Source organism: Myotis nattereri (genome assembly GCF_964212035.1).
Source record: "Myotis nattereri genome assembly, chromosome: 9".
Taxonomy (NCBI): Eukaryota; Metazoa; Chordata; class Mammalia; order Chiroptera; family Vespertilionidae; genus Myotis; species Myotis nattereri.
In genome coordinates this window covers 37383631-37402542 of record NC_138084.1, presented here as the reverse complement: position 1 = coordinate 37402542, position 18912 = coordinate 37383631, and the positions used below count along the sequence as shown (strand labels likewise).

The 18912-nt window shown below is 48.8% G+C and overlaps 1 protein-coding gene across 1 annotated transcript in view; it reads right to left on the bottom strand.

The window, feature by feature from the left end:
• SCUBE2 (signal peptide, CUB domain and EGF like domain containing 2) overlaps positions 1-17867 on the bottom strand; it is a gene marked incomplete at its 5' end in the record, with an annotated part of 68412 nt that extends 50545 nt beyond the window's left edge. Inside the window, 4 exons of the mRNA XM_081100243.1 lie at positions 3634-3768; positions 9031-9156; positions 17430-17552; positions 17819-17867. Of these exons, the coding sequence (XP_080956369.1) occupies positions 3634-3768; positions 9031-9156; positions 17430-17552; positions 17819-17867 (433 nt within the window). The remainder of the gene's footprint in view (positions 1-3633; positions 3769-9030; positions 9157-17429; positions 17553-17818) is intronic.
• Between the last annotated feature and the right edge of the window lie 1045 nt (positions 17868-18912).

Here is an 18912-nt window from a genome sequence, read left to right as displayed (position 1 = left end):
GTGATTAATTACCCACCTGGCACTTAGTTAAGAGGTTTTATTCCCTCCCTAACTTCAGGGGAGAATCCCTACCTGGGGAAACAACCTTTCTCAGAGACCTTGGTTAAAACACATAGTGCCAAGAAGGTGAGCAAACATATTAAGAACAGTATGCCATATATGCCAGGTCCCTTGAAACAGCAAGCATGGACCGGCTCCCGGCAACAAGTCTGTTAAGACATTTTCAAAGCGACCTTTACAAAAAAAATATTTTGTAAGAACTGTGTGCCAGACGCCACAGAGCTACACCTCAGTTGCCCCCTGATGTCCTATCATATCAAGCTAGACCTAAACTTACCAGGAGATCATGCAGCTTTCACTGGCTCACGAGGTGCTGGGCTGTTCAAGGGGTGGCCCGGAGCTTTTCAGAGCAGCCTGACTCAGAACAAGCGCACTGCTGGGGAGGCAGGGGGCGCTGGTCCGCACCGGGAGGCCCAGCCATCCGAGGTCCTGGCTCCCCCAGAAGTGGGCCTGGCAGTCGAGTTAGGGTTGTCCGTTCCCCAGGAGGGAAACAGCTCAGAAACATTGGAAATGCCCCATTCTGGCGATCCCCAGACTCAGGCTCTCAATGAAGAATACTTCTGGAAGCCGAATAAAAATATGCCTTGCCAACAGGGCGAGAAACATTCCCCAAAGGGGGGCGCAGGCCCTGCTGAGAGCACAGCCCCTTCCCCGCGACCCTGACACCGTCCCCACTCCCCTGAAAAAGCAGCGGTACCAACATCTGAAAATACGCTCCGAGCAGACAAAACCAAAGAGGGATGCTCATTCTGAGAGCCTGAGCACCCATGAATAGGGACAAAGGCAGGCCAAGGCAACGTCTCTCTCCAGCCCACCCCCATTACATGGGTGAAAACACACAGTCTCTCTGGCAGAGCTTCGGGGTCTCTGAGAATTAAATCAACGGCTTGAGCTTCCCCTCAGAATCAGCTATGAGGATCCCCCTAGACCAGCCGTGGGCAAACTACGGCCCGCGGGCCGGATCTGGCCCGTTTGAAATGAATAAAACTATTGAAAAAAAAGACCATACCCTTTTATGTAATGATGTTTACTTTGAATTTATATTAGTTCACACAAACACTCCATCCATGCTTTTGTTCCGGCCCTCCGGTCCAGTTTAAGAACCCACTGTGGCCCTCAAGTCAAAAAGTTTGCCCACCCCTGCCCTAGACCCGTGGTCGGCAAACTGCGGCTCGCGAGCCACATGCGGCTCTTTGGCCCCTTGAGTGTGGCTCTTCCACAAAATACCAACTTCTGCACATGGGCCACGAAGTTTCAATCACACTGTATGTGCGCACCCACACGTGGTATTTTGTGGTATTTTGTGGAAGAGCCACACTCAAGGGGCCAAAGAGCCGCATGTAGCTCGTGAGCCACAGTTTGCCGACCACGGCAGAACATTCAGTGAAAACTTACTGAAAACAACAGCAGCACTAGAAAACGCTCGCTTACAGTGCTACCTTCTTTTCACCATTTTTCGAGTCTCCACTGTGGGTTTTAAAGTCCATTTTAATACCGATTCTAAGGGTTTAATGTGTGTGTCAGGGAGGAAATCCTGAAGGAACGCCTTTTAGTCTCTATTGAAGAGTTAAACCGCAGGGTGGAAGGGTCCCCGCCACAGCGCGCTATAACCTGTTGGCTCACGCTGACAGGCATTTGCCAAGCCATCGGGGTGAAACACAACAGAAAGTCACAGAGCGCTTCCAGACCACAACGCAAATTCTTGGATTTTGGTTTTAGCTCCAGACAAATACGTTCGTTTTAAGTACTCTTCGGGGGTTCCAAGAATGTCTGAATTGTAGAAAATTTAGGAAACACAGATTGTGGAGAGGAACTGCTTTAGTGTTGACTTCTGTTACGAGGAGCCTGTGTCTGGAATCAGCCTGGGGGGCTTGCCCGAGGGGAGAGAGAGGCCACCTCTGGAAGTTCCAGGGTTCAGGATGTGTGGCCTTGGAGTGGGTGGGACCCACAGAGGGAGGGGGTGCTGCTCAAGCAATAGCTTGACCTATAGGTGGCCATCTCCCCCCCAGAGTGACTTCTCAGGAAGCAGCTGTTGTTTTGTTTTGTTAATCCTCACCCGAGGATATTTTCCCATTGACTTTTAGGGAGAGTGGAAGGGAGAGAGAAACATCGATGTGAGAGAAACATATCCACTGGCTGCCTCCCACACGAGCCCAGACCAGGGCCCGGGCTGGGGAGAAGCCTGCAACCAAGGCACGTGCCCTTGATCGGAATTGAACCCAGGACCCTTTGGTCTGCAGGCCGGCGCTCTACCCACTGAGCCCAACTGACTAGGTCTCAGGAAGCAGCTTTGAACAACCAAAGGAAAGATGCTCTGAGCCCAGATCACTTATGCTGCTGGCATCTTCATTCTTCCTCACGCAGAGCTCACCTAAGGGTCCAGAGAGACCAGCAGGAAAATGAAAGCCAACTGCCACTCCATCCAGCCTGCATGCGACAGAGAGCTGCACGCTAGAGGCAGAGCATGAAAACCCTGCTCAGACACTGACGGTGAACCCGCGGGCGGTGAGAGCCATCAAGCCCATGGCCCCCGGGCATTCTCTGACCGTGCTTAGCACCAAAACAGACTTTCCGGTTGGGTATAAGGAAGGAGCCATCCTGCCTAGAAAATGAGGCAAAAGTCATCTTCCACAAAGAAACCCTTGAAAAGTCACTGAAACCGGAATTAAAATAATAAACCTGCAAATCTGTGAGTAAGGAATGGGAGACCTGAGGATGGCCTCATTCTTACGTTATTAAAAAGGAGCCGATAGTCTAATATGTAGGGTACTTCCTTTGAACACAGGCACAGGCAACCCTGGGAGAAGAAAGGCAGCCACCAAAATGCGATTATGTGGCTTTGGAAAAAGCAGAGCGGAATTAAAAGCCCGTCATTTGGTTAAAAGTGGCCACATGCACTCAACCTGCCTCCCTCCCGAGAGCCCACTGAACTAAGAGGGGAGTAAAACAAGGTATCACCTCAAAGCAGAGAGAATAAAAAGGCCATCAAAGGAGTTTCCTGCAAATGTACGGAGGAGTCGTAAGGGGTGGCATGAGTGAAGGAAACCACGGCACAGAGAGCCCAAGTCTCGGGGGGCGGGGGGCGGGGGGGGGGTCCCCTGCCCCCTGGAGCCTCAGAGGCTCAGAGTTCAAAAATGCAAAACACAGGGGAGGCCAGGCCCAGCCGGGGCTGCACGCGGGCAGAGCCCGGGAAGCTCCATGGGAAGGCTCGGCCCTCCCCGCCCGCCCTGGGCAGGGAGCAGGCTCGCACTTGGTGCTGTGGTTGGCAGCACGTTTTCTGAAAAACTTGGCAGAGTGTCCATTTCTCCTGAGACATCTGGTCATGTTTGAGATGTACGCTTTTGGAAGATTAGAATCAGAGACTGGGAAGTTTGAAGAGCCCGCAGAGCCCAGCCGCTTGCTCTGCCAGGTGAGGGAGGAGAAGTTGGGTAACTTGCCCACGGTTACCCAGCAGCAGAGCCTGGATGTCCGCAGCCTCCAGACTTTCTTTGGCCCAAGCTTCCCTTCTCAAGGCACTGAGGGTGGGGGATTCTCAGACGAGACCCCGCCCCCCTCCCCCAGGGGCGAAGGTACCTTCGGAGCGGTGGATGCACGTGTGCTGGTTGTCGCTCAGGAAGAAGCCCTCCTTGCAGCGGCACTCGTAGCTGCCCAGGGCGTTGAGGCAGGTGTGCTGGCAGCCGCCGTTGTTCTCCAGGCACTCGTCCACGTCTGGAGGGGAGAAGGCTTAGCCTTGGCGTTGGTAACTGTCTCAGTGCCCCACCCAGCCCGGCAGCTCAGGGATTCCTACTGAGCAGAGATATGGCCCCTCTTCCCATCCCTGCACCACAGAAGCTCTAAGAATTGAAGCCAGTGGGACCCCCAGATGATTAACCAACCCTCACGGGTCTGGGGCTCACTTAAGAAAAGGCCTCCCAGGTGCACACAAGAGAATCAATTCGGTAAATACTGATCGAACACCCGCGCTTTCCAAAGCAAGGTGCTCGCTCGGGGAGGCAGTAAAGCATACAGGAGTGAGATCAAATGCCTTCCCTCCCGGAGCACGTCCTTCTGCGGGAAAGAGACAAATGTACAAGTAACCGTGAGACCTGGTCAAAGGTGGCACAGAGGATCGAGAGGGCACGTGTGGCTCTGGGTGTCAGGGTGGGTTTTGTGGAAAAGCTGGTGAGGGCTGGGCCCTGCAGGATTTCTTCAATTACAAATCAGGAGAAGGGGTTCTAGGCGGAAGGAGCATGAGAACCAGCGGGAGGCTGGGGAGCATGGGGTCTGGTCAAATAACGGTGGGTCACCCCCCGGGGCTGGGGAATGGGTACAAGCAGGGAAGGTACAGGAGAGAGCTGTGAAGTAGATTCGGGGTCACCCTGCCAAGGACCTTGAATACCAAGCAAAGGAGGTCCCACGTTTTGGGGAGGCAGTTGGGAGCCACTGGAGCAGGGTGACGGGGTCAGACCCCCATGTTGGGAAGAACAAGGCAGCCCAGCCGCTGAGGGAAGGACACAGGGAATGGGAAGAATAGAAAGCTGGGGGTCCGGCTTCACACGAATGCCTGAAACAGCCCCGCCTGGTACAGGTGGGGCCCGGGCCTGGGGCCTGGCAGTGGGGATGCCGAGGAAGGAAGAAATAAAAGAGGACAGTGGGCAGGTGCCTGCAGGGCAGAGAGCCACGTGGGCCTGTGGTGGGGTGGCCAAGAAACACGGAGAAAACACCACTGGGTGTAGAGATGGGGGTGGGGAGTGGTGGGCCCCACCCGGGGAAGGTCCGCAGGTGGTGGGAAACCTACGCCTGGGGTTGCAAAGACGGCACATTTGCTTGTGATGGCCTGATACGGGGAATGTACATGAGACAGGAGTGTGGGAAGGGAGAGAGGGAGCGAAAGGGGGCCGGAGGTGGAATGTGGGAGACCACCAGGGCAGAAGGAGGTAGAGGAGACTGCAGGAGCCCGAGATGGGAGCATCAGAAACGCAGGGAGAGGGATGCCTCCCCCAGTGCGGCCCCTCAGGGTGGGGAGAGCGGACCTTCCTTCCACTGAGTCACACGCACATGGCTTCATCTATATACTTACCGAATTGCATTCTCAAAATCTTTTTTTTTTTCAATTTGTACCTTTTGACCCCTCAAAATCTTTTACTTATTTATCTCCACCAGATGGCAAACTCCTTAAGGACCAAGATTTGTGTCTTATTAGCACAGCCTGCAACCTGCAGCAGCACCCGGGCTGCCCAGTGCATGAACAGCCAGCAGGCGAGCACAGCACCACCAGAGCCGAAGAGAAGGAAACTTCCAGAGACACCTCGGACATGGCAGAGGCTCAGGGAGAAGGCTGTTCTGAAAACCGTTTCTCCGCCCCCCACCCCCCCGCCCCCGCAGCCTGATTTCCCACGTGCCTATCACTAGCTCCTGGGCACATTCGTCACAAGAAAATTCACATTTAAATATCTGTTATCTGGTTTCAAGCTTCAGATCTTACCGTCATCCGTCTTCCCACACCGAGCAGAAGCCTTTCTAAACTGATGGGCCGCGAGCCATCCCCTAAAGCCTCACAAACTTGCCCTTCTTTGTGCCAAAAGGCCAAGGGAGCACATTCCTGAAGATGAGCCACGCTGGAACACACCTGGTCCCGGTGTTCCTCAGCGAGGACCCCAGGAGCCGGAGAGATCTGCTAACCTGAACCCCAAATCCTGCATTACTGTCGGAGCCGCCACACCCCACCCCAGGTTTAACCCACTATTCCTTTTCGCCAAAGCAATTAGAGACGTGTCATTTAGTGAGGTGAGGCGCTCTGATTGACTTAATACAGAGTGTGTGTGTGTGTTCACAGGCACACGTGTGTATCACGTGTTGGTGAGTCTCTCCAGACTGTAGAACAGGGTTTTACAACCCGGGCTGCCTGTTAGGACCCTGAGGCCCGAATCTACCTCCTGAGACACTAATAGAAGTAGTCTTGGGTGAGACCCAAGCCATGGTGTTGTTTTCGTTAGTTAATTAGTTAGTTAGTTATCCTCACCTGAGGACACATTTCTATTGATTTTAGAGAGAGGAAGGGAAAGGGGGGAAGGAGAGAGAGAGGGAGAGGGAAGGAGAGAAAGAAAGAGAAGAGAGAAACATCTATTGATAGCCTCCCGCATGCACGCCCACCGGGGATTTTGTGCCCTGACCAGTACTTGAACCCACCACCTTTTGGTGTTGGGAGACACTCCAGCCGACTGAGCCGCACCGGCCACAGTGGCCATGGTGTTGCTTTAAAACTTCCCAAGTGATTCCAACGTGCAGCCAGAGTGGAGAACCACAGCTACAAAACCCAAGAGCTCTGCCCTGCTTCCAGACGCTCAGCAAACAGAGACTGCGTTCGGGTGGGGTGAGCGGCGCGGAAGGGCTGCGTTTCATTTTTCAGGCTCACAGGCAACTCAGATCTTGGAGGACTCTGGGGTGAGTGCCAGAGCTAGATTCTGGCTAATACGCCTGTGGCTAAGGTGTGGTTAGGGGGGCCAGGAGAGGTGAGGAGGCCAGGAGAGGTGAGGGCTCATCCCACAGAGCACAGGAAACGGCCACTCCTGAAAAGTCCTGACTCTGAGCTTGTTTCTGGTCACAGAGTGCTTCAGCCCCTTCCAGGTGAGCTGGCAGAGAGGTCTGTGTATGCTGTCCTACCCTTCTCAGTGAATCATTTTGTTTTCTCCTGCCTTCCTTTTAAAGCAGTGGTCCTCAACCTTGGCTGCACATTAGACTCACCTGGGAATCTTTTTTAAAATCCTGATTTCTGGGCCTCATCCTCTAGAAATTTTGTTTCTTTGTTATGGGGTGGGGCCACAACATTAGTAACAAAGAAACAGAATTTCCGAAGGATTAGGCCCAGAAATCAGGATTTTAAAAAGATTCCCAGGTGATTCTAATGTGCAGCCAAGGTTGAGAACCACTATTTTAAAGAATCCCTAGCCTGTTCAGGTAGGGTCAGTGGATGCTCAGCATCTTTCTTCAAAGCAGATCCTTGCTACAAAGCCCTCAGAGAGACCCCCAGACCGGGAAATGGAGATAGTCTGCTGAAGTATCTTGTGTCAGCGGCCAGGCCAGGAAGGACTCCAGGCCTCAGGATTTCTGAACCGGCCTCTCCTCAGAACCACCCCACCCAACCCTGACCCAGGTCCTAACTCCTGGATGGTTTGGCATCTTAGGAAGCTCACACTTCAACCAGGCTGTGTGTTTGAGCATAACTCTCATGACTGGGTCTGCTATCAGATACAAATCCTCAAAATGCCTCTGTTGGCAAATCAAAGGGAAATGTGAGATTTCCCCCAGAAAATGGTACCAACAAAACAAAAATCAACAACCAAAAAAAAAAAAAAAAACTACACAAACACACTGTATGCTTCCCAACAAATATACACTGAAAGTGATGTCCTTCTTATGAGTTTTTCATTGAGTTCAATATGTTGCTGCTGTCAGGATTGTCTCTCCAATGTGGTACCGATGGCCTAGAAGATCTGAAAAGGACTCAGTGATCCTCCAGCCCCTCATCAAGCCAGTGGACTGACCCAAAGCCTGACCTCTTACACAGGGCACAGGCAGGATGAGGCTCCAGGTGACACTGAAGTGGATAAAGGTCATATGACATGTGAGTCCCAAAGGAAAAATGCTCCACACAAAATACAAGTGCTGCCCGTTCTTATCTGTGACTTCTATGCTGATCTCGAAGCTTTTGATCAGGTGGCTATTCCCACTGCACCGTCAGGGAGCGTCTGAACAGCTGTCCCCACAGGGCCAGGGCCTTGATCAACCAAGTGGACATCAGTGGGTCAGCCACATGCAGGGTCACCGGTGCCAAAGGAACCCGATGCCCGCTGTCTCCCATCGTGTGCTCCCACACAACCGGTAACAGCAGCCTTCAAATGCAAACAGACCAAAGTACCTGCCTGCCAGGTGTACTGCGTCCTCTGCGGCTATCTATCACACAGCCCTATCCAACTGCTTGCTATTTCTAAGTTCTGTTTCATTCCTGGCATAAGAAACCAATGTAAACACCACTTTTAGTCCCTAACTCAGGAACTGAAACTCCAACAGATGTTTCTGTTTAGTGGAATACTAGGAGGATGTTGATGGAAGGTTTCTGTTTGAATTTCTCTCTATTTCAAGAAAAAAAAAAGGGGGGGGTCCACCTGGATGAGATTCAAGCATACACTCAGATTCTTCAGGACAAGTAGTTTTACCTAATTCTAGAATAGAGACACCTACAGCAGTAAAGAGATATAAGGGTATAAGTCAAGACCCTTTTAACACAAAATCAAAGATTTTAAAGGTGACAAGTCAGCCGAAACAGGTTTGCCTCAGTGGATAGAGCGACGGCCTGCGGACTGAAAGGTCCCAGGTTCGATTCCGGTCAAGGGCATGTACCTGGGTTGCGGGCACATCCCCAATAGGAGATGTGCAGGAGGCAGCTGATTGATGTTTCTAACTCTCTATGTCTCTCCCTTCCTCTCTGTAAAAAAAATCAATAAAATATATTAAAAAAAAAAAAAGGTGACAAGTCAATGCTAAAAAGTCAGTAATAGTAATGATGACACCTGCCCATCTCCTTGGACTAATGAAGGATTTATATTATGAATGATCATGATGAAAACTAGCGTGACTCAGTAGTTGAGCGTCAACCAGTGACCCAGGAGGTCATGGTTTGATTCCTGGTCAGTTGTGAGCTGGATCCCCAGTGAGGGGTGTGCAGGAGGCAGTCGATCAATGATTTTCTCTCATCATTAATGTTTCTATATCTCTCTCCCTCTCCTTTCCTTTCTGAAATCAATAAAAATATATACTTTTTAAAAACTAAAACATTTTACCTGGTGTTCTATCAGAGTCTGATTTCTAGGGGGCCAGAAAACACAAGTCTCTGATCCCCTTTTTGTTTTAATGAGTATTTCATCAAAGGAAACCCAGGCTGGGGGTGCCGGAGGGCGAAGGAGAACTGCCGTTTCCAACCGTTGTGCTTACCAAGACAATTATGACCATCATGAGCCAACATGAAGCCATCAAAACAAGTGCAGCGGTAATTGCCTGGAATATTCAGACAGTCATGGACACAGCCTCCTTTGAGTTCGTTTTCACATTCATCGATGTCTGAGGGATAAAAGAGAAGCAAACCAGTGAGATGCTATTCTTTAGAAATATACATTTATCTTTAAACCAGCCACCCCACTTCTAGGAATCTACCCTGAAGATACATCTCCACCAACAGGAAAATAAATATGCAAACAATTATTTACGGCAGCATTTGTAATTACAAAATACTAAAAACAACTTAAATGCCCGTCCAGAGAAGAGTAGTTGAAGAATGATGGTACATTTACTCAACGAAGTTCTATGCAGCTGTTAAAAAAAAACAATGGTAAAGATCTCTATGAACTGATTTGGCGTGGTTTCTAGGATATACTATTAAGTAAAAGAAAAATGCAAAGAAGCCTCTGTCGTATGTTATCTTTGTGTAAAAAAATAAGGGAATACAAAAAAACACACACACAAGAAATTCTAACATACTTTTTTTTGTTGAAATTGATGAGCTTATCCAAAATTTATATGGAAATGCAAAAGAAGAACCAAAATAGCTCTAGTCGGTTTGGCTCAGTGGATAGAGCGTTGACCTGCAGACCAAAGGATCCTGGGTTGGATTCCGGTCAAGGGCACTGCCTTGGTTGCAGGCTCCTCCCTGGCCCAGGCCCTGGTCAGGGCTCAGGCAAGAGGCAACCAATCCATGTGTTTCTCTCACATTGATGTTTCTCTCTGTCTTTCCCTCTCTCTTCCACTTTCCCTAAAAATCATTGGAAAAATATCCTCGGGTGAGGATTATCAACAATAGCAACCAAAAAGAAACAAAACAATTTTGAAAAAGGAAAATAGTTTGAGGGACTTTCACTTACTATTTAGCTATAGTTATCAAGACAGTGTATGGTATGGGCATAAAGACAGACATAGAGGTCAATGAAACAGAATTGAGATCCAGAAATAAACCCTTATATTTATGGTCATTTAATTTCAGACAAAAGTGCTAAGGCAATTTGTCAGAAGAAGTGATAGTCTTTTCAACAAATGGTGCTGAGACAATAGGATATCCATAGGCAAAAAGATAAATTTAGGCCTTATCTAACACTATATGCAAAAATCAAACTCAAAATGGATCAGAAACCTAAATGTAAGAGCTTAAACAATAAAGCTTTTAAGAGAAAATATAGAGCTTTTATGAGAAAATCTTTGAGATCTTGAGTTAGTTAAAGATTTCTTAGATAGAACACCAAACACAAAATTCATAAATTTTAAAATTTATAAATTGGGCTTTTGTAAAACTAAAGATTTTTGCATTTCAAAAGACACCATTAAAAAATGAAGACAGGCTACAGATCGGTAGAAAAGACTTGTAAATCACATGTCTTCTAAGGACTTACAAAGAACTCTTATGACTCAATAATAATAATTAAAAAAACAACAACTCCATTTTAGAATGGGCAAAAGATTTAAACAGACATTTTACCAAAGAAGATATGTGAATGACTAATAAGCACATGAAAAGTTGCTCAACATTGTTAATTATTAGGGTATTCTACTTAAAACCAAAATGAGATACCATTTCACACTCACTATAATAGTTATAATAAAAAGACAGGCAATGACAAATATTGGAAGGGATATGAAGAAATGGGAACCCTCACACATTGCTGATGATAATATAAGATGGCACAGCCACTTTGGAAAACAATTTGGCAGTCCCTTAAAATTTTTAACATAAATTTACTGCATAACCCAAAAATTCTACTCCTGTATATGTTCATGTGTGTGTGTGTATGTGTGTGTGTGTATAATAAATGTAAAATCATGTCCACACAATGACTTGCTGGTGAATATTCATAGCAACATTATAATAATAGCAAAAAGTAGAAGCAACCCAAATGTCTATTAACTGGTGAATGTATATTCATACATATAAATTATGTGTATCTATATAATGGAATACTGCTCAACAATTAAAATGAATGAAAAGCCAATAAAGGCTACAACACAGATGAACCTCAAAAGCATTATGCGCCGAAACCGGTTTGGCTCAGTGGATAGAGCATCGGCCTGCAGACTGAAAGGTCCCAGGTTCGATTCCGGTCAGGGGCATGTGCCTGGGTTGCGGGCATATCCCCAGTGGGAGATGTGCAGGAGGCAGCTGATCGATGTTTCTCTCTCATCGATGTTTCTAACTCTCTATCTCTCTCCCTTCCTCTCTGTAAAAAATCAATAAAATGTATTTAAAAAAAAAAAAGCATTATGCTATGTGAAAGAAGACAAACTCAAAAGATCACATATTATATGACTCTATTTAGTATATGAAACTAGAGGCCCGGTGCACAAATTTGTGCACCAGTGGGGTCCCTCGGCCTGGCCTGCAGAATGGAGCAGAAACTGACTCTCCAACATCCCCTGAGGGGTCCTGGATTGCGAGAGGGTGCAGGCCAGGCCGAGGGACCCCACCGGTGCACAATTGGGGCCAGGGAGTGACGCAGGAGGTTGGCCAGCCGGGGAGGGACCATGGGAGGGCTCCAAGGCTCATCCAGCCTGTCTCACTCAGTCCCAATCAGCTGGACCCCAGCAGCAAGCTAACCTACCGGTCTGCCCCCTGGTGGTCAGTGCATGTCATAGCAACTGGTCAACCAGTCGACTGTCTGCCCCCTGGTGGTCAGTGCACATCATAGCGAGTGGTTGAGCAGCCTTAGCATATCATTAGCATATTACGCTTTGATTGGTTGAATGGCCAACCAGATGACCAGACACTTAGCATATTAGACTTTTATTATATAGGATGTCCAGAAAAGGCAACTTTATAGAGACAGAAAATAGTAGTTGCCTGGAGTTGGAGCTGGGAACAAGGAGCTGGGCATATGGGCATGAGAGACCTGATTGAGATGAGAAAATGTGTGAAAACTATATTATGTAATGGTTGCATAACTCAGCTAATTTACCCAAAATCATTAATTTGTAAACTTACTTAGAATTGGTGGATTTTATGGTATGTAAATTATAGTAAGAAAGTAGTTAAAAATAAAATAAAGATTTGTGTAAAAGAAATATAGGAAGGCTAAACCAGAAACTACAGAGATGGTGACCCACAGTCTGTGGGAAAAGGGGTGGAGTGAAGGAGGAATGGGAACAGAGTAACAGGAATAGGAGGAGGGAGTAACTCTTCTCTGAATCTTTGTATAGCTTTGACTCTCAGAACCCTAGTGATGTTTTACATATTACCCAAGAAGCAGGGGTGGGGGTGACGTGAGGGATAAAAAATGAAATACAAATAGGGGGGAACAAACGAAAATACTGTATTATAAATGAACTAGAGGCCCAATGCACGATTAAATCGTATGTGTGTAGGGTCCCCTACGCCTACCCTGCCATCAGGGCCACGTCCGCTGCCCCACGATACCTTGCACGCTCTGCGGACACTGCCAGCACCCCAAGACGCTCCACCAACACCCCACAATGCTCCTTGGATGCTGCTGGCGCCCCACAATGCTCCAGGGATGCTGCTAGTGCCCCACAACACTCTGGGGACACTGCCGGCACCCCGCGACGCTCCACGGACGTTGTCAGTGCCCTGCGATGCTCCGCCAATGCTGCCAGTCACCCGGCAGTGACCAGTCATTTGGTCATTAAGGTATTAGGGCGTTATGGTGTTATGGCCACAGGCCTTTTATAATATAGATAATAGAACCACACTGAAGAGAATGGGGAAGAAAAGCACTAGCCTAAGTAACTTTGAAAAACTATTATCTTGATTGGCTAATGTAAGGTTAAAAACAAAACAGCTGTATAGGCCGAAACCGGTTTGGCTCAGTGGATAGAGCGTTGGCCTGTGGACTGAAGGGTCCCAGGTTCGACTCTGGTCAAGGGCATGTACCTTGGTTTCGGGCACATCCCCAGTGGGGGGTGTGCAGGAGGCAGCTGATCGATGTTTCTCTCTCATCAATGCTTCTAACTCTCTATCCCTCTCCCTTCCTCTCTGTAAAAAATCAAGAAAATATATATATTTTTAAAAGTAAAACAACAACAACAAAAAACAGCTGTATAAAAGACTGTCCTCTAATTACTAAACCTGTTTTACTCACAGGGTTATAGATTGGCAATTCTTTAAATACTTAATTTGTACACTAGAATTGAACAAACTAGGATTGGTAAATATATTTCAGATAATAAGAGCCAAGTTTCTCACCGTTGGAGAAAAAAGTTATGAATAAGCAAAAAAGGAGGTTAGAATAAATCTTGTAGTATTGCTTTGGAATCCAAAGTATCAGTGTAACTCACTGTTACACACACACACAAACACACACACACAAAAGAGGTAGATATAAAACATTAATAGTCTGGCTGGTGTTGCTCAGTGGTTGAGTGTCAACCCATGAACCAGGAGGTCACGGCTCAATTCCTGGTCAGGGTACATGCCCGGGTTGTAGGCTTGATCCCCAGTAGGGGGTGTGCAGGAGGCAGCCAATTAACGCTTGTCTCTCATCATTGATATTTCTATCTCTCTCTCTCTCTCCCTTCTGCTCTCTGAAATCAATAAAAACATGTCTTTAAAAAAATTAATAAAGATGTGTGTATGCGTGGACTAATAAACATACATATATTTTCTAGCTCTGTCCACTGAGAAGACCCAGGCGTAATCACCCCAGTACCAATGAAAACAGCAAACATCCAGATCTTGGTTTCTATACACCATTTTTCAATAAAAGGAATCAGGGCACCTTGGAGAAGTGGTTGATTCCAGGGCTGGGGTGGGGGAAAATAGAAGATAAGTTTGGAGCATTTTGCAGTGCCAGAAAATTAGGAATTTCTCATAAAATGATGGGGGCATATAAAAAGGACACAGGAGACAACATGATGGAGCTCCTAAAGCTGAAACAATTTGAGCCAAAAATAAGTAACAAAACATATCTATATATATAAAAGCCTAAGCGACCGAACGACCGGTCAACCAGTTGCTATGATGCTCACTGACCACCAGGGGGCAGACACTCAATGCAGGAGTCACCCCCTGGTGGTCAGTGTTTTCCCACAGCCAACCTCCCGTGGCCAGCCAACCTCCTGAGGTCCCTCCCCCTAGTGGCTGGCCAACCTCCTGTAGCCCCTCCCCCAGGCCGGCTGGCCATCCCCCGCCATCGGCCCCGATCACCGGCCAGGCCAAGGGACCCCACCTGTGCATGAATTCGTGCACAGGGCCTCTAGTAATTAAATAAATACCCACGAGTACATACTGGTATAAATACCTAAACATAGACATCAATGCATAAATGAATAGTAGAGAAGGAATCTTCCTTATAGAAGAATACTAATGTAATAGGTGATAAGGAACAACGGAAATACAAAATTACCAAGAGGCACACATCACAGTAATAATTGTTGCAGGCAAGGTCCACAGTTGGATGCTAAAATCCATGGGCAACGATTTGAGAAGAAACAGAATATTAGCATAGGCTGAAAGTAATAGGCCCAAGACATATGTCTATTAAAAGAAAAAATGCTAAGTTTGCAGTGGAGAAACCCAGAATACACCATCTTCATCAGGTGATCAGTGGTTGCCACTGCGAGCCCTCCACGTGATGCACAGCAGCACTTCCGCAGCAGCCTTGTCGAGTCTCGCTGTGGTATTACTACAAATGGAGAACCACATTCTTACCATGAGAAACACAGAGACTGCAGAGATGGTGACCCACAGCGTGTGGGGGAAGGGGTGGAGTGAAGGAGGAATGGGAACAGGGCAATAGGAATAGGAGGAGGGAATAACTCTTATCTTTTCAATTCCTGCCATATCAATGCTTATCATGAGGAAATATAAGGCAAACAAAAGAACTGAACTGTACTCATCAAGTGTCCGTGACAGGAAAGATCAGGAAAGACTGAGGGACTGTCATAGGCTGGAGGAGACAGAGAGACAACAGATAAATGTCATGTGGGACTTTGAGCTGGATCCTGGGGCGGGGGCGGGAGGGGGCAGGGGAGAAGAACGTTTAAAGAAAAAAGGTGGAATGTGAATAAGGTCTATAGTTTAGTTAATATTGTGGAGATGTTAATTTCCTGGTTTTGATACTGTATTGTATTTATATGACTTGTTAATATTTGGGTAAGACAAATGAAGGGCACATGTGAGTTCTGCACTATTTTTGCAAAATTTCTGAAGCCTAAAATAATTTCTAAGTAAAATTTTTTTTTAAAATACAGCTCCTATTCATAGGTCAAGTTTAGATTCACTTTTGTTAAACTTAATTCAGTTCCCTAAACTGAAAAGTAAGGACCATAAACTGATTACTGACCACTGAAACATCCCCTCCCTGAAGCCTGAGATAAAAGCAAAGATCATTTAGAATAAAAAACTTAATAAAAAGATTTTTAGATACTTTAAGCCAACTTATGAATCACCTTATTTAAAAAAGACTTTTCAGGGCCCATACTTTCACATCTCCAACATTTGGGCAGAAGAAACTTTGTGGAGGATAAAATCCTGTCCACTCTGAGTAAACCCAGTTCTCACCCTTGAACTTAGGAGCAAATGATACTGTGGGTTGGACCCAAGAGACTTAAAAACTAATAAGCCAAGAAACACACATAAAAGAGTTACATCTTTAAATCCTTGCAGTCCCTCTCCTTCCGGACTCCTCTGCCAAGAAGTCCAAACTCAACAGGACGTCCTGACTCACTACGTTTATACATATTGCAAGTATTCAAAGAGCGTGCTCCTAGGGTTTTGGTTTAAAATAAAAAGAATATATGCTCTATGTTAATGGTGATTACCTGTGGATACATTTTCTGTGTGTTGCTTTTTTGTTGTTGTTTTGTGTGTGTGTGTGTGTGTGTGTGTGTGTGTGTGTTGCTTAACTTTTTATAACGCTAATCATATATTATGTTAAAAAGCAATTTAAGTACATAAGAGCAGCAATGCCAGCAAATCATTTGCTATTTTAAACTCAATAGTAGACTTTTCAACTCTAAACTGTTAGCAATTCAATTTTATTTGTGACTATAACCCAACAGCTAAGAATAAGGAAACTCTTGCCACCTGTCATTTGACATCATTTACTAAATAAGCACTTTATCCAGAAGCAGCCATGGCCTGGTTCCTGCCCCCGGAGAGGACACAGTGACCCGAGGACACAGTGAAAAAGTGAACACATCCCCCCCCCCCATCCCAAGCACGGTACCAACACGTGTGAATTCTAATACTGTCAATAAAATACTTAAGATGGTGAGGGTGTGGTATGGAGGAACAGACAGACAGATGTGTCAGGGAGAGGTAGGTTTTTGGCTTCCCATGATGTATGGCAGTTAGAGAGATGGTTGTCTGTCTCTGGGAAAATATAAATTTGAAGACACAGAAGGGCTTTATGGATGGACCACCCACCCGACTTGCTATGCACCTGACCAGGCGCATGCCTCCTCTGATGGAAGAGACAGGAGTTTTGCTCCTCAGCGAAAAGGAGACCATAAATATTAGGATTTCTCACCCAACCAAAGAGGGACACTGCGAAGGTGAGTGAATAGAAGAGATGTGGGGCCAGGGCCAGGGCCCGAGTGGAGACCTGACCTTGTTCCACCTGCGGGCTAATAGTGCGATCATAGCCACAAGTCCCTTTCCCAACTGCCCTGGGCTTCAGTATTCTCATCTGTAAAATGAAGGGTGGGGTTGGCTCAGAGCTCCCTGAAGAGCCCTGCCCGCTCCAACATGCTATGATTTCCATCCCCGGGAACGCCTCCTCCTGTGAGGGTCCAGTCTCCAGCTGGTTCTGAACTTCAGAGTTCATGACACTGAGCCAACCCCCAGGGGCCAAGAGCTCAAAGTGGCAGAGTCCAGACCTCAGGCTCCCAGATATGGAGCTAGCTCTACGAGATCCTTCCGTACACATCTTTCCAGCTCCAAAAGAGGCAGACCCTGGGTGTAGCTCTCAAGCATGGTGGGTCACAACTCCAAGCCGCCCAGAGCCATGGATGAGGCGGAGCTTCAGAGCCTGCCGGGGAGGGCAGGGCCCTGGCACTCACACTCCCGAGAGAAGGCGCAAACCGCGGAGGGGAGAGCAGGATCTGCTGCTCTGGCTAGCACAGCCTCCTGATCAACTGCTGACTTTCTGCCCCCAAACTGAGTGGCACCAGAAGATACTAAAACGCCTCTTTTCCTTTGTAGAAGCTAGCCACATAAAATTGCATGATCAGCTCGGGGGAAGGCCTGCTGTCCCCAGTCCCTGAAGGATGAGAGTGGGGGATGTGACTCAGGGGAAGGGGCAGGACTTTTACTGACATGAGTGGCCACTACAAGAGCTGAGGAGGTAGGGAGCTTCCCCTGCTGGCCCACCCACCACGGTCCCCGAGACACTTACCCTCACACTGCCTGCCCTCCCCTTGGTAGCCAGGCTTGCAGGAGCACTTGTAGGAGGTGAGTGTGTTCTGACACAGGGCATTGGTGTGGCAGTCATCCAGCCCTTGGGCACACTCGTCCACATCTGCAAAAGAGCACAGCAGCTCCTGGCTGGGTGCCCTAAGCCCTATGTGCTCTGACCCTGGCCCCTCTCTGGCACCATCTCCCACCAGCCCACCCGCCTTCACTCTTCACCAGCTAAACGGCTCAGCTAAACGGAGCCCCTGGGATGAACCATACCATTTCCGATAAGGTTCCAGGCACAGCCTGATCCTTCTGACTGGAATACTCCCCACCCTTTCTATGCGCCTTCAAGACTCAGCTCAGATGCACCCCCTCCAGGAAGCCTACCAGGACCCCCAAGCGGAGGGGAGGTGTCTCCCAAGATGTGCTCCCCCATGTTTGTCTCCTTTCGTTGCACATAGCAGGCAGGGTTGTCACTGTTTTCCTGCCTGTCTCCCCATCTTGATTACAGATTGGGCCCTGTCCCCTTGCCTGGAAGGGGTGTAGGCAATAGTAAATGCCTACACGGGTGCTCGAGTAAGCACACCAGCTCTGAGAAGCAAGCAGTGTCTGTCAGCTTTGTCTCGGGGTATGTTGCCGGGAGAAGGCCAGCCTGGGCTCTGAGCGCACTGCCCGAGCTCCCAGATGGTGCAGAGGGAATGGTACCCACCCCCTTCACCACTGCTCGCCCTCTCAACCTGGACACAGGCCTTGGCAGAAGTATTTCCTGGTTGACATCACTCCAGGATGTTCATTAAAAACAGAAGTTCTGAAAGTATTTCCAGTTCGGTCAGCGAAGACTGTCCAGAGTCCTTATCTACCGGCCCCACAGCCAGGCTGCGTCCAGGATTCCGGGATCCTCCCACAGCGGCTGCTCCGCACGTAGAAGATCCGGGGAGACGACCCGAAGCCCCAGGAGAGCGCCCCGCCCCGGAGGGAGCAGGAGCAGAGCTGCCGCGAGGGAATGAGGTGCCCTGGCCACGGCCCCTGTGTCCCCATCTGGGCGAGGAGGAGCTGGACCCTGAGACCCCGATGCCCTGCTCCCTGCTCGGAGGGGAGTCTGACCCGCAGGCTCTCTCCAGGGGCCGGGAGGCGGGGACCCTGACGGAACTGTCATCAGCCCCGGGTCCGAGGCCGGCCCTGGGCCTCCAGCCCCCGCGGTCGTGGCGCCTTGGCCTGGCCCAGGGGTGCGGGCCCCAGGGGAGCGGGGGCCACGCGAAGCTCCGCAGTCCAGTCCGGGGCCTGCCGCTCCGGGGCGAGCCGCTGGGAACCCGGGACCCCCCTCCCGCGCCCGCCCCGCCGGCCAGGTGCGCCCCTGCGGCCGGACACTCACCCTCGGGCGGCGCCGGGACGTGGCCCGGGCCGGGCAGCACCGCCGCCCGCAGCAGCAGCAGCGGCGGCAGCAGCAGCGGCAGCAGCGCCCGGGCCGCCCCGGGGCAGCC